Source organism: Peromyscus eremicus, chromosome 13 (genome assembly GCF_949786415.1).
Source record: "Peromyscus eremicus chromosome 13, PerEre_H2_v1, whole genome shotgun sequence".
Taxonomy (NCBI): Eukaryota; Metazoa; Chordata; class Mammalia; order Rodentia; family Cricetidae; genus Peromyscus; species Peromyscus eremicus.
This window is the reverse complement of record NC_081429.1, coordinates 26,485,766-26,507,763: the sequence shown is the minus strand read 5'-3', so window position 1 is coordinate 26,507,763 and position 21,998 is coordinate 26,485,766. Positions and strand designations below refer to the sequence as shown.

At 42.7% G+C, this 21,998-nt stretch overlaps 1 protein-coding gene and 1 pseudogene across 1 annotated transcript in view; both read left to right on the top strand.

Moving 5' to 3' along the window:
- The window catches only part of Smchd1 (structural maintenance of chromosomes flexible hinge domain containing 1), a 138,979-nt gene extending 127,388 nt beyond the window's left edge, over nt 1-11,591 (top strand). The window contains exons 46-48 of the mRNA XM_059278617.1: nt 3,948-4,106; nt 4,687-4,801; nt 11,183-11,591. Coding sequence (XP_059134600.1) covers nt 3,948-4,106; nt 4,687-4,801; nt 11,183-11,210 — 302 coding nt within the window. The 3' untranslated portion in view covers nt 11,211-11,591. The remainder of the gene's footprint in view (nt 1-3,947; nt 4,107-4,686; nt 4,802-11,182) is intronic.
- A 548-nt stretch (nt 11,592-12,139) lies between these two features.
- LOC131923652 (ubiquitin carboxyl-terminal hydrolase 16-like) lies at nt 12,140-15,089 on the top strand (annotated as a pseudogene).
- The last annotated feature ends 6,909 nt before the right edge of the window (nt 15,090-21,998 follow it).

The window sequence follows — 21,998 nt, the reverse complement described above, 5'->3', positions numbered from 1 at the left end:
ACCCTATGTAGTCCTGCTTTTATTTTATGAAGTTATAATGTGCTTGACTATCTAATTTTACGACACAGTAATTTCTGACTTTTAGCCTTTTTTACAGGTATCATAACATTTCCCATCTTAACTGTTTTCACTGCACAATTTATAGCATTAAATACTTTAACATGCTATACAATCTGTCTCTCAAACTACAAGTTTGCAGGACCGAAATTTAGCATCTTCCCATCCCTTCCCCTGGCTGTCATCATTCTACTTGGAATTCTCTGTGAAATTGACTGTTCTAGATAACCTTTTAATGTCTGTTCACTTAACATGAGGGCAGGGCTTATCCACTATAGGAAATGGTTGAGTTTCCTTTCCTGGTAACATTGATTGATACTCCATTGTGTATTTTGCTGGTTTGGTTTGGTTTGGTTTGGTTTGGTTTGGTTTGGTTTGGTTTGGTTGAGGCCATTTTTATTCTGTTGCCCTCAGCTGGCTTGACACTCATCATGTAGCCCAGGCTTGCCTAGATTTTATGGTAATTCTTCTGCCTTAATCTCCCAAGTGTTGGGATTACAGGATGAGGCACTACCCCAGGCTACATTTTTGTTCTTGTAGTAATGTATAATCCAAACATAGAAAAATACACATTTTGCAAACATGGAAATGGTAAGTTTTAGTAAAAGAACAGCATACTTATAAGAATGAAAAATAAGGCTTGGGGATGTGATTCAGTGGTAGAGCACCTGACTGATGTGTTTAATCTGAATCACCACACACAATTAAAATGAGTAGACTATTATCAGCTCTACAGAAAACTGCTCATTTTCTCTTCAAGTCCCCACATGACATGACTTTCTTTACTTAGCATAGGTTACTTTTGCCTGTTTTTGTACTTTATATGTAAATAGAATCTTAGAATACACACCTTGTATCTGCTTTTATTCATTCTGTGTTGTGTATGTCAGTAGCTGTGATTTATTTTCATTTCAGAATAGTATTTCATTGTGCAAATAGACCATTATTTATTCAGCTATTAAACTGGGATAGCATCCAGTTTTGAGATACTACTTTAGCCTTGACAGTTTTAAAAACAGCAGTTGAAAAAAATCATAGAAGAGTTATACATCTGCTTATTATGTCAATGATATATACAAAAATTATTCTGAAATGTAACTAAAAATTACATTAAGATCCATCTCAGTCAGGAAAAATGAAAAAAGGAAAAATAGACTTACCATATGACCCAACACTCCTCCTGGAGATTTATTCGAAAGACTTCATTAGCATATAAAAGACAGTTGCCTGCCATTGTAGCACTTTTCACAGTAGCCAAGTTATGGAGCCAAACTACGTGTCCATTGACCAAAGAAATAAATGGATGAAATGTGGTTCACTCGCACAGTGGAGAAGAATGGGTCATGTCATTTGCAGGAAAATAGAGTCAACTGGAGACAATGAAGCGAATCAGTCTGTCATAGAAAATAATACTGTTTCCTCTCTTTTGTGAGTTGTAGACTTAGATACAGCCACATAGATCATATGGGTATAGATAACGAGAAAGTAGAAACGAAAGAGTCCATGAGGAACCAAAGGAACTTAAGGGAGGGAGACAGGTGGAAAAAAGTATAGCAGGGGATAGAGCAGGATATTTCCAATGTAGTCTATATTTGTATGAAAACAACTTTCTGTAACCCAGGATAATACAATTAAATTAAAATTTAAAATCTGCAATTTAAAAAATAAGTGAACATCTGAGGAAACTGATAGAAAACAATCAGAGACAGTGGATTAACAAAACAGCTTTATTAACTAACCTCAATCTGTGAGACTGCATTTTATGGCAGTGGCGTCAGCATACAGAATGACTTACAAAACTTTAAAAACACAGAGGTGCTCTATTTACGGAATTCTTAGAAATTTACTATATGGAGATCACTCTCATAGTATGGCCATCTCTGTGGACCTTTGAGAAGAAAAAATTATATTTATTAAAGATGTGCTCTACTCATATATGTAAGGTTAATAACATACTGCGTTGATTTAAAAATTCTTTAACTGTGTGTATGTATATATTTATATGCATGCAGAACATATGAAAGGACAAGTACCAATCATGTTTTTAAAGGCTTTAATTGGTGTTTTATTGTAACATGTGTCTCATTTTTTAAACATTTTTTTAGTGATTCCCTGTGAATCCCACACCAGGTACCCCAGTCCCTCCTACCTCCCAGTCCATTCACATCTGCCTTTCACTCTTTCGGTGCCCCTCCCCCAAAGAAAAACAAAGCAAAAAATTAAACAGTCCTCTGACTTTGCTATCTCTCCATCATATCACTCATCTTAGTGTCATTGGGAACTGTGGTGTGTCACACATTATACGCTTTTGTCCAAACGGCTTTACTTGTAAATGTTCATTATAATGAGTCATTGGTTTGGTTCAAGGCCTCTGGTTTCTGGTACACCATCAATACTGGACCCTCACCAAAACTCAGATACGCTGCTGTTGCTTCAAGTCATGGAGATCTTGCAGCTATGGTTCCATGGGACCAGTTCTTTCATGCACATTCCAGCCAGCAGGTCATAGGTAGATATTGGGGTAGGCCAATTCAAAGCACTGGATGTGGGCCTGGGCAGTAGCTGATTGGTCAGAGCCAGCTCTCCTGTGCCTATGCCATCAGGATCAGACCTCCCATGTGAGGGGTGGGGCCAGATCTCCCATTGCAGCAGCCAGTGAGAGCCAGGGCCAGATCTCCCAGGGCCAACAAAAGGCAGCGCCAGCTCAGCATGGCCCTCGGATTTCACATGGCCCCTAATGGTAAAGGGGTCACAAATATCAACACAGACCCCAGCTGAGGCATTACCACAAGTCCAGACATGGCCCTCAGCAGCAGCTTGGGCCTAGATGTCACCGTGGCAGTGCAGGCTACCCAGATGAGTATGGCCCTGGTAGCAGCATGGCTCTCAGACACCAACATGGTCTCAGGTGGCTGTTCAGACCCTGAGCATCTGCACAGCCTTCTGTGGAAACAGAAGCCATGGACATCAACACAGACCTGGGCCATGGACCCGACATGGCCCTTGGCAACAGCCCAGGCCTGAATGTCACCGTTCCTCAGCACCTCCACTCCTTCAGTTCCACCTGTCTCCACAGAACATGAACCACTCCGCTTCTCTCCCATTTCTCCACCATAGATTTGCTCATTGTAATGGTGCCCTTCTGGTGCCTCAAGGTATCAGGCTGCCTGTGGGTGTCTTTCACTTGGGGCTGTGGGGGGGGGGGTAATTTTTATTTTTTTATTTTTTATTTTTCAAGACAGGCTTTCACTGTGTAACCCTGGCTGTCCTGGAACTCACAGAGATCTACCTGCCTCTCTCTGCCTTCAGAGTGTGGGATGAGATTAAAAGCGTGTGCTACCACTGCCTGGCGAAAGTTACACATACAAAAAGAACTCTTATGTACTAAGAAAGTGCGTGAGGAGTGGCGTCTCTGCAGTTAGAGTTGATTCGATGTTTTATTACAAATCAGGGAAATAGTGCTTTTCTGACGGTACAGTCTTTAGTGCTCTTGTGTTTCACCTCTTCTCTGACTATCTGTGTTGAGTAATGTGGAACACTTTGTCAGAGGATGTGAGAATGTCCAAGCACTTTCAGATAGAAAATACTAGGTGTGACATTTGTCTAATGTGTGCGAGGCCCTGAGTTCTATCCCTAGAACTGCAAAGAATGAAAATAAAAGAAAGAGTGAAAGGTGGTAATTGAAAATTCCTTCCTGACAGAAATAAATTCAGTCAAAGAAAATTAAAATGTAACTGTCATGTATTGTCTCAACTGTACTTGTTCGTTTTCATTGAGTGATTCATGACTTTAAAAGGCATTCCTCATAGGTTACTCAGTGATGGTAATTCTTTTTTCTAAAACTTGGATTTGGTATGACCTTAGCTTCTTTGACATTGACTTCTTTGCAGATCTTATTCAACAGTACCGCACTGCTGTGTGCAAGCTGAGTTCTGTGAACAAGGACTTGACTAGTCAGTTACAGTACCTTCACACTCCTGACATGAAGAAGAAAAAGCAAGAACTTGATGAACAGGAAAAAAGTCTGAAACTAATAGAGCAAAAACTCGGTATATATTTACTTTCTGTTAACTTTTTGTTTGACAATAAATGAGGAGTCGAACTGTAAAAAGAGAATGCAAATGAACTGATTTCTTAACTGCCAGGCTGTCTGATAAGTGCTTAAAACTGTTCTCTTTCCAGGAGACTAGTGTCTTAGTTAAGGTTTCTATTGCTGTGATAAACACCTGACCAAGGGCAAATTGAGAAGAAAAGGGTTTGTGTCAACTTACAGTCGGTTATCCAGGGAGCCAGGGCAGGAGAGGCCATGGAGAAACACCACCTACCATCTTGTTTCCCATGGCAAGTTTAGCTTACTTCCTTATATAACATAGGACTGCCTGCCTAGAGGTGACACCACCCACAGTGGGCTGGGCCCTCCCACATGAAGACAGTGCCCCACAGACATATCTGCAGGCCATTCTGATGGAGGCAATTCCCCAGTTATGGTTCCCTCATCCCAGATGGCTCTAGTTGATGTCTGTTGACAAAAACTAATCAGCCCAAGTAGTCAGGATTCTTGGTATTGTTAGTTCCTTTTCACAAGTTTATATTTGCTTTTTGTTCCATTCTTTTACATTTTCTTCACAGGTATGACTCCTACACGGAAGTGCAATGACTCATTTTGTCACTCAGCAAAGATTGAGTTGACAGAGTGTCCAATTCCTGCTAAAAGAATGAGAAGAGAATCTACTAGACAAAATAGGTGAGCATATTGTGACCCAATTATCATTGGTTAGTTTGCGAAAGATCTGTGTCATTGTACTTTAAAGTCATTATAGCTTTATTTCTAAATCTCCTGAGGTAGAATGAGCATTTTTAAAACAAAAGCATGTGTGGGATGATAACTGAGTAGTAGACTGCTTGCCTGGTGTGTGTGAGCTCCCTCCTGGTTTTGATCCAGTATCGGTAGGGCAGAACATGTGGTGCTTCTGTATTATGAAGTCACAGAATCATTATGTTCTCTTAGGAAATCTAATTTTCTTAGTGGTAATTTACTGCTTGGAAGTGTTAATTGTTTTTCTGCTATTAAAAGTCACTATAGAATGAAGTTGCTTTTATGTTTTGGCATAAGTTTCAGCATACTGAACTCTAATAATGAAATCACCAGTTTTCTAAATAGTAATATGCATAATCATTTGTAAATTAAGTTACTTTTAAAGTTTTATGTTTGATTTGGTCAATCAAATACTTAGTAATTCATCAAAAACCCAACAGAGCCTTTGGCAACCTTACTTGGTAGTAAGAGCTATCCTCTTTTAATTAGATTTAGAAAGCTGCCTGTCTTTGGGTTAATGTTGCTGTGGTGAAATACCATGACCAAAAGCAAATTGGAGAGGAAAGGGTTTATTTCACTCACAGTTCCATAATAACAGTTCATCATCAAAATCAGTGAGGGCGGGAGCTCAAGCAGGAAGGAACCTGGAAGCAGGAGCTGATGCAGAGACCAAGGAGGAGTGCTGATTGCTCACTTGCTCCTCAACTTACTCAGCATGCTTTCTTATCGAACCCAGGACTACCAGCCCAGAGTTGGCCCCACCCACAATGGGCCGGGCCCTCCCGCATCAATAACTAGTTAAGAAAATGACCTACACCTGGATATTATGGAGGCATGTTCTCAATTGAGGTTCTTTCCTATCAGATGACTGGCTTGTGTCAAGTTGACAGAAAACTAGCCAGGACACTGCCCCACCGAAGAATAGGGTGGCAGTGAATTTTTATATAAAGATTTGAGTAACATTCTCATATCAACCCTAAATTCCCTGAGACTTGTGGTCTTTGGAATTGGTGTCCTATGCTCTCTACCTGCTGCATATTCAGCAAATCTTTGACTATTTAGTTGTGCTGTTGCTGCTCCGTAAGTAAACTGACCAGGCTCCTACCCCTGTCATGTTCCTCAGTCCTCTGCAAAAGAAGGATCATTTGCAAAGTCAGCTTTGCTGTGTAAAAGGAGAGAAAATGGTAAGCTGGTAGAACATAGAGATAAAACAAGACAGTGGTCAGGAAAAGGCACTAAAGCAGAAAGTGAGCAGGGGAAGGAGTCATCCACGCAGGGTTGGTATGATTACAGAGGAAAGAGCACGTGATACTGCATTGGAAGAAAAGATACTTGGCCAAAGTTCTTTCCTAAGGATAAGGTATACAAATTTCATAAAGACAAAGTGACTTCACCACTCTTAAGAAAGTAATGGATATGGGAAGTAATAGTCGGTGGTACTAGATGACAAGGTAAAAAGTTAACTGGGAAGATTCACAATGAAAAGATCACATTGCCACACCTGAATTCACTGTTCAGTCTTAGCAACCCAGAAAGTAGTAAGACACGTGCTATTATATTAACTCTTCCTCAGACACAGTGTTTGGTTCTAATGATACTTGGAGTCATCTTTTCTCAGCTGAGGGATCTATCTTTTGGATGAACTGAATGTGATGAAAGCTGAGTGACTGCTTCCATCGTTTTCCCTAGGGTACAGCCAAGTTGGCACCATCCTGGAAGCTTACGTTAATGGTATTTGTCTTCAGTCTTAGTATTCAGGAGGATGAGGTGGGAGAATCTGAAGATTGAGGCCAGTCTGGAATACTACTAAGTGAAACACCCCTATCTCAGTCCCCGCCCCCCACAGAAAGATTTTATAGTAATCTGGAAGAGATAAGGTTTAAAATTATTTTAGTTGTTGTTAGTGGTTGTAGTTATGATGGTAGTGTATTACCTTCAAAGTCATGCATGCATAAAAGTTAAAGGTTTAGACTCACAGTGTACTATGTAGCATAAGCCACGTAAATATCCAAAATATTGTTTACACATGTAAACAATGTGGAAAAAGTTTAATTTTTGAGATAGGGTCTCACTATGTAGAACAGGCTGTCGTGTAACTCACTCTGTAGACCATTCTGTCTTCAAACTCACAGAGATCTGCCCGCCTCTGCCCCATAAGTGCTGGGATTAAAGACATGCACCACCATGCCTGGATTCAGTGTTAAAATTATTAATGAGTTATTTACATTTTGTTTTCATGCAAGGTCTTTGAAATTCACACGATACTTAATCTCAATTAGAACTATTAACATTGCAAGTATAGCTTCTGCGTTGGACAGTAAAGGTATCCAAAGAGCTTACAGTAATAAGCTTGTGCATCTTTTTCATCCCTGAGAGGTGGCCTCTAAGTATCATCCTATTGTTGCCTCCATTTTTTAAAGTTTTATTTATTTTTTTGTGTGTATACGTGTTTTGCCTGCACACATGTATGTGCACCAGGTTTGCCTGGTCACCCTCAGATAACCAGAGAGGAAATCAGATTCCTTGGAATTAGAGTTACAGATGGTTGTGAGCCACCATGGGGTACTGGGAACCAAACCCAGGTCCTCTGCAAATAACAACACATGCTTTTAACCATGGCGCCAACTCTCCAGTCCCTCCCTCTTTTTTCTTTTTAATGGACTTCTGGGGCTGAAGAGATGGCCCAGCAGTTAAAAGCACTTGTTGTTCTTATAAAGGACCCATGTTTGGTTCCCAGCACTCACATGGCAGCTCACAGCATTCTGTAACCCCAGTTCCAGGAGATCCGATGTCTTCTGACCTCCACAGACACCGTACATGCATGTAGGGACACATACATCCATGCAGGCAAGACACTCATACACATAAAATAACTAAATCTAAAAAATAAAATAACATGGACTCTTTTAACAGCTTTAGATAGAACTAGGCAAATTTGTCAGCTACATGATCCTAATGTCATGACCTATACATAGGTTACTAGTCAATGTTCCAAACATCAGATGGAAATGTCTTCTGTATTCTGTCATTCTGAAAATCTTCCTAAATTTTATTCTATTAGTTATTTGGACTGCTTCCTGCTGCTAATTTTTCTGGCTTTTAGTTGCATTTCTTGTTTCTTTTACCATTACGTCTTGATCGCATCCTCCTCCTTCCAAGCTAGTGCTGGTACTTGTGGGCTTCCTTGGCTGTATCTTGGGCAGACTGCTCTTAGGTTGAATGCCTTGGTTCTGAGTCTTTCTGTCATAACTTCCTTAGGGAAAAAATGTGCCAATAGCCGGGAGGTGGTGGCGCATGCCTTTAATCCCAGCACTCGGGAGGCAGAGCCGGGCGGATCTCTGTGAGTTCGAGGCCAGCCTGGGCTACCAAGTGAGTTCCAGGAAAGGCACAAAGCTACACAGAGAAACCCTGTCTCGAAAAACCAAAAAAAAAAAAAAAAAAAATGTGCCAAAAAATAATGGAGCCTTTCTATGCCTGAAACTGTCTTTATACTGCCTAAATTCAAGTAAAGTTTCCTGACTAATACGATGAGAGGCAAGGGTGGAATATTCTAGAGGCCAAGGGGTCAGGAAATATTTTAGAAATGGGAAACAGCCTAATAGAGAGAGCCCTCTAAAGGTCATCCCAGCCACAAGGGGTAATGGGAGCAGGCTGAGAAGAGAGGGGGCAGCAGCTGTGCACTAGTGACACCGGAGTACTTGGTTCTGGCTCCATGCCTAGGCACTGCCGTGCCACCACAGTTAGATAAGGAGTAGTTGGTTCTGGCTCCATGCCTAGGCACTGCCGTGCCACCACAGTTAGATAAGGAGTACTTGGTTCTGGCTCCATGCCTAGGCACTGCCGTGCCACCACAGTTAGATAATGATGGGGAAGCCTTGGTGCGGTTGCTGTGTGAGCACAGAGAACCCTGTCTGGTGTTTCTCCTAGAAACCATCTGTTGGGAACTGACTCTTCAGCCAGAATGGAAGCAAAGCCTGCAGCCTCATGACCCTGCTTGGCCCTATGTCGCTTCCAGTTCTCACTCCGAAGACACTCAGTGGGGAAACAGTCCTGTTTCTATACCAGCAGAAGAAATCTAAGCCAGCAACAATCCCTTTCTTAAATGTAACAATACAATCCAGAGTCGTCATGTGAGAGGAGTCAGCAACAGGAGAGGAAAAAGAACTAGCAGCACAGCCGTTATTAAAACTCAGGAACACGCTGGGTGGTGGTGGAGCGTGGCTTTAATCTCAGCACTCTGGAGGCAGAGGCAGGTGGATCTCCATGAGTTCTAGGCCAGCCTGGTCTACAGAGTGAGTTCACAGAGTACACAGAGAAACCCTGTCTTAAAAAACCAAGAAGAAGAAGGAAAAAAAAAAAGATGACAAATTAGGAGACAGGAATTGCGTCTAAGAACTCCAGTGACAAGCAGGGAAACCATGAAGAGTTGGGAGACACTGAAAACTAATTCAGACAACTAGGAACCCTGAAGGAAGAAAATGTATCATGGATAAAGTAATTTCCTGGAATGAATGAAAGAGCACAGATCTGTTGAGCACCCAGCACAGTGTCTGATGGAAGATGCAAAGAGGCATCGTGATGCTCTTACGTAATATCAAGGGAGGAATGTAAATGTCAGTGTGGTCTTTAATCCATAAACACATGTAAAAAGTAGCCGTCCTTGTCTGACTTGGTGGTGTCAGAGTAAAAGGTGTGGGTGGAAGCTCCTCCCTTTGCAGCCTTTGTGTTAGACAAAAGGAAAATTTGTTTGAATGACTCCTTAGGGACTCCTCATCCCACTCTCAGCCTGCCCTCCTCTCAGTTTTTGTCAGTGTGAGAGTGTTTGAAGCTGTGTATTTTAAATTAGTTTTAGCTTGGACTCCATGGTCTGCTTGGGGAAGTCGGAGGCTAGTTTGCAGAGGCTCAGCCATCTTCCAGTGTGTGTGCCCTGGGGATGACACTCAAGTTACTTGTCATGTTACCTGCTGGCCCAAAGTATCCTTAACAGTATTGAAATGTCAGATTTCATCCATAAAATGAACAATAATAAATACATATCTATGTGCTTGTAATTTTTTACTTGTTTACTTGTTAAGCTAGCTTTTTTTTTTTTTTTTTTTTTGGTTTTTTTCGAGACAGGGTTTCTCTGTGTAGCTTTGCGCCTTTTCTGGAACTCACTCTGTAGACCAGGCTGGCCTCGAACTCACAGAGATCCACCTGGCTCTGCCTCCCGAGTGCTGCGATTAAAGGCATGCGCCACCACCGCCCGGCTTAAGCTAGCTCTTAACAGAAATCCCATATCATGTTTCATCAGCCCCAGTGTGTCACTGGCTAGAAGAAACACTGTTTATTCTGTGAAACATTACACAACTGTACCTTAACCATGGTATTTGAGGGCTGTCTGGGTTTCAGGGGTATTAATGTGAAAGAGCATGAGTCTTAGTTTATACTTAAGAGATAGGGTTTCATTCAGCAAATGGCTTGGTGGTCAAGAGCAGTTGCTCTTGCAGAGGATCTGGGTTCAGTTCCCAACACAACATGATAGCTCACCATTGTCTGTAACTCCAGTTACAAGGGATTAGACACTTCTCCTGATCTCTGCAATCCTGTGTGCATGTGATACACACATGTGACTCAGGCATGTACATCCACACACACTAAATAAAATACAGAAATGTAGATGCTTTTGTAATCATAAGTTAGCAGTTTCTTTAAAATGTTTCTCTTTGTTTGGAGGTACTGTCATTGGAAAATTTGGTATTTAGTTGTATTGCATAACAACACATCTGTACCAAGGCATTCACGGCATTCATTGCTGCATTAACGTGAAGGGAAGGAGAGTGAGAGATGGGGCAGTCCGAGAACAGCTGAGGCTGTTGGGCACCGAGGCCGTGGCCTCACACACTAGGCAAGCCTTCTGTACTCACCTGCATCCCCAGCCAGCTCTCTGAGCAGCAGTGAGGGAGTAAACAGTCTGTAGTTTTTATCTCAGGTTAGAGTGCTCCGAGAATTAATTCAAGTTGTTCATGCATACTACAGACATGACATACACTAATTACTGATTTTTGTGTGCATATGAGATATGTATGATTACTAAATAATTAAAGATTGTATTGTTTATACTAAGGATCAGAGTTAGAGCATAGTTCCGTGTGATATTTAATTATTCTGAAGTGATCGGGGAATTTAGGAAAGGAAGTCACAGGTATATAAATCATGGTTTTGTTTTTCTGCTTCAATCAGGATTGTAACTGAAGCAATGTATGAGAGGCGGTAGGGAATAAAGACCACCGGGCTCACTAAGAGTGCCTTCTTCTTTATCTCTTTCAGAAGACCAAAAGGTGACGTACCAAACTGAAGACAGTGCAAGAATCCTGGCAAGAATTTACTGTTTCTCCAGATGGGCCTGGAAGCAGCTGTTCAGTTGCAGAATCTCATTGGGCAATACAGATTTACTGGAATGATTCCAGTCATTGTGTCTTTTGTTGGTTGGCTTACAGATGTACACTCTTAACCTGTGATGGTCAAGCTGGCACTGAAGACAGATAAACCTCCTGTTTCTCAGCATAATCATGACTATGTCAGAACTGTTTCTTCAAAGCAACCTTTTTTATTGCTCTTTTGTGAACTTATTTAACAAACACGTTTTGTCTTTTGTGTATGGAAAGTTCTAGAGCTAGATATTTAATTGTAAATATGTGTGGAAAGTTGAATTTTGCATTAAAATGGAGAAAGCACAGGTGTCTGGAAATTTGAATGTTCAAATACATGGAAAAATAAATTGATGATGATAGGATAGCCTAAAGAGTGTATCCTGTACATAAGTAAGATATGCAGCGGCATTGATTTTTATAAGTATTGTCTGAATTTATTAATAACTAGAACTATAGCCTCAGCTTTAATTCTACATTTACATTATTTTCTAATTTTTTACTACTATTTTTAAGAAGTTAAAAACATACGAGAATGCAATAAGAGTTTGTTAGGAAGCTGTTGTATAAACATTTCAACTGTCTATTAACATACACTATGTATGTCTCTGTAAGTGCAAGACTTTTGATCTGTGACGTTATTTTGTAAGGAATACTTTTGGTACAGTTTTCAGTCCCAGGAAATGTGTGTGTTTTTAATCCTTTCTGATTATGCAGCAAGGTTAATAAACAATCATTTCTCCTCCCAAATTAGTGTTATCCTTAATTGAAATTCAAAGTTCTGTATAAGCTATCTTAGAAGTATTGACACAACTCTTCTGTATTGTTGGCTCAATATTTGCATTGTTGAAAAAAGAAACAAGATAACAATAGTAGAAGTAGTTACAGTGAAGACTGGCTTCCTGGCTGTGGAGGAGCACTCCTACCTATAATCCTAATACTTGGGAGTTGAAAGCCAGAAGATCAAGATCCAAGGCCATCCTTGGATACACAGCCAAGTTCAAGGCTATGTGAGACCCTGTCTTAGAAGATCTGGAAATGTTTTAAAAATTAACCTTGGCGTTGCTCTCTGCCATGAGGAGGAATGAGAGCTGATGGCCAGCTTCAGGCCAACCAAAGGAGGCAGTTACTTGCACCCTTTCTGCAAATTGTCATTTTGTATTGGTAAGCAATCTGTAAAGTCCCCACACAGCAATCCTCTAGTAGAGGATTCTCTGACTCTTTAGACTCTTAGAAAGGGGTTGGAGCAAAGGAATTTGAAAAAAAGCTTTGGTGAATGTGGAATGGAATATTTGCCAAGACTAGAAGATGGACAGCAAAAGAGAGAGAGAAATATGAGGAGGAAGCAGAAGAGAAAAGTAATAGACACATAGAACTTGAAAATAAAGAATTAGGAAAGGAGGAAAAAGGAGCAGGAGAAAAAAGGAAAGCATGGTTAAAGAAAATCCTCCATGAAAATCCCAGGTAACTGTGAGGACTCAGTCATTTGGGAAATACATGTGTCCTCAACGAAGTTGTGCAGAATTTGTCACAAATACCAGTGATTAAGAACTACTAAAAGACTTGAAAGTGTCTGGAATGATTGTGAAAATACAGCCGACCTGATTTGGCACTCACAGAACCTTCAGAAGTAAACCTTGAGCCTCCAGGCCCACTTACTTTAGTCCTGATTCGGTTTCTTAATGAGATCCAAGAGACCAGAAGGGAAACTGATGCCTAGAGAGCTCTTGGGTCTGTAAAAAAGTGGCAGGGCTTAAAGGCTAGTAACCAGCCAGAAGCTAACTCACTGCTTACTGGATGGGATGAGAGCAGAACACAAAAAGAGTGAATAAAGGAATTATTAAAGCATTTGGTGATTGTACTGAACAATTAAATGAAGTAAAGAAGACCCAATATGGTTTTGGGTGGCAAACCTGTAAATGGTGTGGTGAATACAGGACTGTCTCCTGGGTTTGTGAATCCTTCCCTTGATTTGTCTCTCCCAGTTGTAGATAATCAGAGTGGTAAGACAAGTGTAAATGTTAAGAATCTGAACACTGCAGTGGAGGAAGGGATGACAGATAAAAGCACACGAAATGATAATCCTTCGAGAACAAGGCTCGCAGGAGGAAGCGAAGGAGCAAGCCAACAAGCAACTTTCAAGAGAAAGTTCTTCACAGTGCTAGCTGGACCACTGACCACAAGTGAAGACAGCGCAGAGGCTGGGTGTGGTGGTGCACATCTTGGATCCCAGCACTTGTGAGTTCAAGGCCAGCCTAGTCTATGAAGTGAGGTCCGGTACAGCCAGAACTACATAGACTGTCTCAAAACAAAAACACAAAACAGTTTGAATGCTGTACTCCATCCTGATGAAATAGATTCTGAGGTGGTAAATGAAGACCCAGAAACTGCTCTCCATATTCTTGTAAACAGAGAAGCTTTCAATACCCAAGAGTGTTCAATGTTGTTTACATTCGTTCACCCATCGTGAGAAACTTCAAGATAGGAATGAAGTGCTTGGTGATGTGTGCACAAGACAGCAGTACAGTGGACAGAGGAAGTGTGTTACCCTGAATGCCAAAATGCAGATGCTGATTTCTCTTGCTCTTGTTCGGTTACAGAGATTTCAGCAGCTGGTTTTAACCTACGCAAAGTTAAAATTTCAGGAAGTCTTAGATTTGGCTCTAACGTTTGTATCCTTGAAAGTAATGTTGCTGAAGAAAGCAGGAGAGTCCTGTATTTTTGTGTGGAGTTGTTGGATACACTGGCACTATGAAGTCAGGGCGTTATACTTCCTGTGCCAAGGCAGGAACTGCAAGTCGCCATCTTTAATCTTGTTTGTCACAGTGAAATGGAATCAACGAATGGGCAGTGATTTTACATCAGGGATGCACACATGCAAGCCGTGCCTCTATGAATGTTCACAAAGACCCTATTTCTGGGTGAGTGAGGCAGCCTGTGCCGAGTGATTCCAGGAGACTGCTGTAATGATCGGACACAGCTGTGCAAAAGACGGAGCCACCACAGAGGCAGAAGGAGGGAACAGCTGGGGAAGAGAGGCCATCATCCTGTGAGACTGAGGAACTAGCGGAGGCAGGGAGGCTGTTTCTCCCAAAGCTGTAACAGAAAGAGTAATTCAAGGGGCTGGGCAGATGGCTGAGAGGTTAGAGTTTGGCTCCCTCAGCCTTTCACAAGTACCTGTAACTCCAGCTCCAGAAATATTCTCTGGCCTCCCCGGGCACCCACACAAATGGGTACATACAGCATCCATACATAAGTGAAAATATTTTTAAAATTTTAATTTTATGTGTGGATGTTTTTGTCTGCATGCGTATCTGTGCACCTGTGGAGGCCCACAAAAGTTTCCTAGTGAGATCTGAGCTTGCTTTGCCCAGAAGAGCCGCATTAGAGGATTGCTTGACCACGTGCGTGGGTCTGCACTTGGATGTGCGGTATGCTTTGATTTAGCAAGGGGAGATCTTTTGCCCTGCCCCTTGGCATTCCTTTAAAAAGCCCTTTAGAAGAGACAGAAGGGGCCGGTGGATAAGGATCCAGGCCCTCCTGAGCTATCTTGTGTTTCTATCTGCCTCTCTTCCCTCTATATTTCTATCTAAATGTCTCTCACTTCTCCCTCCTCAAGAGTACCCTGGGGTAAAAGTGGGAGCAGGTCTCCCACATGCACCATGGGCATACACTGCCTGTGGAGGGTGTTGGAATCCCCTGGAAGTGGAGTTACAGATGGTTGTGAGCTGCCTTGTAGATGTTGGGAATCAAACCTGGATCCTCTGGAAGAGCAGCCCATGCTCTTAACTGCTGAGCTATCTCTAAAAGCCAAAATATTTCTAAAAATGAATCTATTGCATTTTATGTGAATATGTTGTCTGTATGCTATATGATAAAAATCAGTTTGTTAGCTAATCAGTCCTGTCTTGTTCATTTTTTCATGTTGAAGATTGAACCTACCTAGAATCCCACATATGCTAAGCATGTGTGTTGTCATTCCATTCCATTGCCCTAAAGTGTGTGTGAGTGTGTGTGTGTGTGTGTGTGTACTGAGTATATAGTCCTGTGTGTGTGTGTGTGTGTGTGTGTGTGTGTGTACTGAGTATATAGTCCTGTGTGTGTGTGTGTACTGAGTATATAGTCCTGTGTGTGTGCGTGTGTGTGTGTGTGTACTGAGTATATAGTCCTGTGTGTGTGTGTGTACTGAGTATATAGTCCTCTGTGTGTGTGTGTGTGTGTGTGTGTGTACTGAGTATATAGTCCTGTGTGTGTGTGTGTTTTGTGTGTGTACTGAGTATATAGTCCTGTGTGTGTGTATGTGTGTGTGTACTGAGTATATAATCCTGTGTGTGTGTGTGTGTGTGTGTGTACTGAGTATATAGTCGTGTGTGTGTGTGTGTGTGTGTGTGTACTGAGTATATAGTTTTGTGTGTGTGTGTGTGTGTGTGTGTGTGTGTGTGTGTGTGTGTACTGAGTATATAGTCCTGTGTAGTCCTGCCTGCACTGTAATTTTATGTAGGCCAGGCTGGCCTCAGACTTGGTGTGCTCACCCCCACTCTGCCCCTTGTGCCGGAATTACCAGCATATACCACCATGCCTGGCTAAAAGTGATAGCAGTGGCCTTACTTAAGGGAATGTAGCAGCCTGTGGGGTACCGGTAGCCCAGGAAATTAATAGCTTGGTTCTGTGCCTTCCTCCATCCTTTGCCAAATGGTTGCTTGTGTAGTCCCAGTGTGTGTTTCTTAAGAGTTAATAGCAAACAGTGTTTTGAAAAATTCAACCTGCTGGGTCAGGTGTTTATGCCTGTGCTACTCTTGCAGGATGAAATACATTCAGTATAGACTGACCGTGGTCATCTGCATTCGGATACACCTTTAGCTTCTCGTTATAAGGCAATTCACACTCAAATGAATTCTTCACACGTGTAGAAGTACATTGTTTTAGAGAGCCAGTGTCCTCCAGCTTAAGTGTATTAGATGGCTCCACCATGTTCTTAGTAAGAAGACTAGATAAATAGTGTTTAGATGATTGCACTCTCCCCCCCCCTTTTTTTTAATGGGCATGGTGTTCTAATTAGAGACACTTAAGAAGAAGGAACCTCAATTGAGCAATTTCCTCCATCAGACAGGCCTATGGATATGTCTGCAGGGTATTTTCTTGATTGCCAATTGTAGAAGGACCCAGTTCACTGTGCAGTGCTCCCCAGGGGGTGGGGCATTTGGCCCTGGGCTATATAAGAAAGGTAGTTGAGTAAACCATAGGGAATGTGGTAATATGAACAAAAATGGCCCCCAAAGGGAGTGGCATATTAGGAGGTGTGGCCTCATTGGAGGAAGTGTGTTGCTGTTGGGGTGAGCTTTGAGGTCTCATGTGCTTAAGCCATGCCCAGTGTCTCAGACCACTTGTTGCCTGAAGATCAAGATGTAGAATTCTCAGCTCCTCCAGCACCATGCCTGCCTGCATGCCACCATGTTTCCTACCACGATGATCATGGACTAAACCTCTGAAACTGTAAGCCAGCCCCAGTTAAGTGTTTTCCTGTCTAAGAGTTGCTGTGGTCATGGTGTCTCTTCACACAACCCTAACTAAGACAGGGAACAAGCTGTTAAACAGCACTATGGTCTCTGCCTCCTCACTGCCGGCCTCCAGGTTCCTGACCTAGCTCCATCGAATTAAATCCTCTTCTCCCCAATAGCTTTTGTCGTGGTGTTCATCACAGCAACAGAACCCAAACTAGGACCCAGGGTCTCAGTCCTGCCCCATCTCCGGAGTTCTAGAACTAAAGCCATACTCCAACACGCCCAGCTGTGCACATTCTCTTTCACTTCTTAGGAGGTTAACATTATTTACCAAGAAAGAATTAAGGGAGGAGAGAATACATTTCCTTTTTCTTCTCTTCTTTCTTCCTTTCCTCTCCTTCCTTTCTTTTTCTTTCTTTCTTTCTTTTCTTTCACAGGGTTTCTCTGTGTAGCTTGGCTGTCCTGGGGCTTGCTCTGTAGATTAGTCTGGGCTTGAAGTCAGAGATCGACCTGCTTCTGTCTCCCAAATTCTGGGACTAAAGGCATGCACCACTATGCCTGGTCTAAGAATACATTTTCTATCTTCCCACTTCTGGGACCTCTGGGGAAGGGAGTAGAGAATAAATTGGGGGACACCACTCTTATTGAGAACAGTTCTTGTGAAGACCTCCTATTAATGAATGTCTGTCTCTGTCTCTTTCTCTCTCTCTGTCTCTCTGTCTGTCTCTGTCTCTCTGTCTCTGTCTTTCTCTCTCTGTCTCTCTCTCTGTCTCTCTCTCTCTCTCTCTCTCTCTCTCTCTCTCTCTCTCTCTCTCTCTCTCTCTCTCTCTCTCCAGGGTCTCACTGTGTAGCTCTGGCCAGCCTGGAACTTGCTTTGTGGACCAGCCTGGCTTCAAACACAGTGATCTGCTTGCCTGTGCCTCCCGAGTGCTGGGATTCAAGGAGGGACTCAAGGGATTCAAGGTGAGTGCCACCATACCTGGCCATTTTTAATTTTTGTTTGGTTGTTGAGTTAGGGTCTTACTTTGTAGTTCGGGCTAGTGCAAACTCGAAGAAATCCTCCTGCTTCCACTTCCTGCGTGTGAGAGCTATAGAAGTAAGCAACCATGCTAGTCCTCTAAAATTTTAAAGTATCATTTAAACTAGTGAGATTATTAATAGTGAGTCTGTCCTTAAAGAGAGACTACTGGCGAATACGTCTCTGGGAAACGGGAGTTTTCCTTTTGTTTGTTAACACTAACCACTGGCAGGTGGCTCTTGCTAGTGCCTTGCTGATTCTTGGTTTTGTTGTTGTTGTTGTTGTTGTTGTTAGTTTGTAGGTTGTTTGATTCTTTTTTTTTTCAGTACTGGGAATTGAATCAAGCCCTTACACATTCTGGGCAAGCACTCTTACGACGGAGACATATCTACAGCTCACACTGTTCATCCTGAATTTCACTCATTTAAAAATGTACTTGACTTCCCCTTTGTCTGAATTTTTCTGACCTCTGTAGCTGTCCATCTGCTTCCTGAGACCTTAATCCTTGGAGTGTATTGTGTATTGGGGGCATATTGGTGGGCCTGATTCTCAGAGGATATTGTAGGGAACCTGGACTAGGGCGGAAGCTAGAGAGGTGTTGAGGGAGCTTGCCTCTCAGAACCAATCAGCAAAACCTCTTTTCTCCTGTCCCATAATTGTGCCTAATTCACCTAGCTAACTCCTCATCCTTCAAAATCTTTGCCACTGATCAATTCTTGTGTTTTAAGACGCTGTCTCAGAAGATTCAGTTTTGGAGGGCTTTTCAGGCCTACCTCATCCCTAACTGCTTCCAGTGAGAAGTTACATACACTCAGAACCATCTCCCTCACCTCTAGGGTGAGGCCTCTGGATTCAGCTCTTTGAAGGGCCTCCTCACTGAGGAGGGGATGCCAGTACATGAATATAGGGCACACAGTTTCTCACAGTAAGGGAAGGGGCTATTGGCCCATCACTAGGACCTGGAGAGGTAGTCCTGGAAGTATTGGTGAAGTTATTAAGGCCACTCCACGTAGTTAAAAGGAGATTTATTTAATGGCGTAACTTACAAATTAAGGGATAGGTAGGTCGCGGGGTCTGGGGAAGGTGTATCGCAGTCCAGCGGTGTTCTCTGGAGCTCTGCTTGGTCCACCTCCACCATCCAGGGTCCTGGAATGGAGAGAGCACTCGCTGATCCAGATCTCGGGTCCCCAGGCGCCTCCCTTGGCCACGCCTTGTAGGCATGACAGTTGCTGAAGTCTCAATGGGGGTTGGAACTTCCAGATCAAAGCTGGAATGGCTACCCACTACATGGAAGCCAGAGCTTGTCAGGGCCAGCCCAGTCCCAGTGAGGGGTCAGGGTGCCAGTCTGTTTCTCTTGCACTTTGCTGACTTTGGCCCCATATGTGTACTGGTTTGGATGAGAATAGTCCCCGTAGTCTCGTATGTTTGAAGGCTTGATACCCACTTAGTGGAATTGTTTGGGAAGGTTTAGTGGGTGTGGCCTTGTTGGAGGAGATGTGTCATTGGGAGTAGGCTTTGAGGTTTTAAAAGCCCATGCCAGGCCCAGTATCTCTCTCTGTCTGTCTGTTTCCTGGGGGTCAGGATATAAATCTAAGCTATGGCTCCAGCACCAGGCCTATCTGCTTCCCACCATGAGAGTCATGGACTAGCCCTCTAAAATGTAAGCAAGCCCCCAATTAAGTGCTCCCATTTGTAGAGTTCCCTTGGTGAACATCTCTTCACAGCAGTAAAACAGCAGCTAAGACGATGTGTGACATGGAATGGGCTAGGCCTGCTCAGATCTGCAGGAATATGTGTTAGGAATTTAGCTGAATATGATAAAGCTATCCCTGGAAAAAAATCAAGGAATTCTTCCAGAGGAACCCAAACCTCAAGGAATATTTGGTATTATTCGGCTTTTAATATATCAGCTGTTTCCTGCTATGAATTTCTTGTGTGCTCTCATACCTTCCCCAAAGAACTTCTAACAATATGTTTTATCTGATATAGTTCTCTAGCATCCAAAGCCTAAAGGCAGACAAGACAAAGCATTTCAGACCTGAATTAAGTCTCCTGAATTAAGGTAAACACCCTTAAGGAGACAGGGAAACTTAGGTGCATAGCTTTGTTTCTTTTGCAAATGAAGTTCAGACCCTCCTTTGTCTTACAGTCCAAACAGCATTCCAGAGCAATTGACTCAGAACAAAAGGTTTTTTTGCATACCAGGTGCAGTGTAGCCATGAGGCAGGTTTCCTAGCTCTGAGCAGAGTTACCCCCTCCCCACCAATATATGCCAACATTGTAAGGATTATGTCCTTAATTACGTCACTAGCCTGTGATGACATCCCAGCCTAAAAAGCCGGCATGCTCTCTGTGCCCTCTCTCTCTTTCCTCACTCTCTCCTTCCATATTCTCCCCCCTCCGTGTGGTCCATCTCTCTCTCTCTCTCTCTCTCCCTCCCTCCCTCCCTCCCTCCCTCTCTCCCTCCTTCCCTCCCTTTCTCTCCAATAAAGCTCTAGAAAGGTAACCATGGCTCATGACTCCTCCAGCACTCTCCTCCATCAGCATGGCCGCAGCCACGAGCACCACTGCTTAACTAACAAACATAGGAATAGAGAGTCAGTTGCATTTTAGTGACTTATATACTCTTTACCTGTAAGATTGTAGTTTGAGCACATTTATGATAAACTTGTAACTTTTAACCTAACCACTTAAAAGAAAATATTTTGAGCACATAAATTCCCTTTCTGACTTATTCCAGGCCTTATCTGACCCCATCTCCTCTATTCACTCCCCTTTTGGGTTGCCAATGAAGCTGGCTATCACTTCTCTTGTGGGGACCTTGGAAGCCTTGCATTGTGTTGTGAGAGTTACTGCTTGCAAGGTCATATAAACTGGTGCCATGAGAGCTCTAGGTTGAATTTCAGGACCCTGCCTCAGTGAACAAGGTAGAAGATGTTCAGAATGATTCCCAACATCAACCTTGGGGCACTACACATAAACAGATCTACCTCCATGCACACCTATACACATGCAAACATGCCTACATATACACACACACATACCACAGGTGTGCGCACACACACACACATGAATAGGGAAAAGAAAAAGAAGTAATCAGTATGTTGGAGGTCAGGACAGATATGACTTTTTGTTTGTTTGTTTGTTTGTTTTGAGACAAGGTTTCTCTATAACATCTCTGGCGGTCCTGGAACTCACTCTATAGACCAGGCTGCCCTCAAACTCATAGATCTGCCTGCCTTCGCCTCCCAAGAACTGGGACTAAAGGTGTGGGCCACCATGCCTGGCATAGCTATGACTTTATGGGTAATGACAGCAGGAGGAGCCACAACACCCTGGAGGTGCTCATGCTCTGTCTCTTGGTCATTGATGTTTATAGGGCTCAGTCCTCTTTCTGAGGATTTGTCAAACTGAATGTTTGTGAATATGCACTATGTGTGTGTGTGTGTGTGTGTGTGTGTGTGTGTGTGTGTGTGTGTGGCTGGGGATGCAACGCAGGTTCTTGCAAAGGCTGTACCTCTGATCTAGGTCCAGGTGGATTTGTACTTATTTTTTATCAGTTACTTAATTAATTCGAGACAGGGTTTGTCTGTATAGCCTTGGTTGTTCTGGAGCTTGCTCTGTAGACCAGGCTGGCCTTGAACTCACAGAGATCTGCCAGCCTTTGCCTCTCGAGTGCTGAGATTAAAGGTGTGTGACACCACCACAACTGGGCTTGATTTATACCTTTTTTTTTTTTTTTATTGAGAACATTAATTACACTTAGGAAAAGCATAATCTGGGACACCATAGATGCAACTCAGTGTAAGACTGCTTGTTTAGCTGTGCAGAGCTGTGGACTTGATCCTCTGTGGTAAGCAGGAGGGAGGAGGACACAGTTCAGCTGTGATGGCACACCTCTGTCATCCCAGCACACTTGAGAGACAGACAGGAGAATGGTAAGTCAGAGCCCAACCTGACCTACATACTAAGATCCAAGCTATTTAGGGGATCAGAAAGAGAGGACACTGTCCATAAATATCTATTTTATCTACTTTAAAAAATCCTTTTTATTTATTTATCTGTGTGTTTTCTTACATAAGTTTATGTGCATCAAGTATGTAGGAGCCTTCAAGGCAAGAATAGGGCACTGGATCTCCTGCAACTGGAGGCAGTTGTAAGCTACCATGTAGGTGCTGAGAAACCAAACCCTGGGT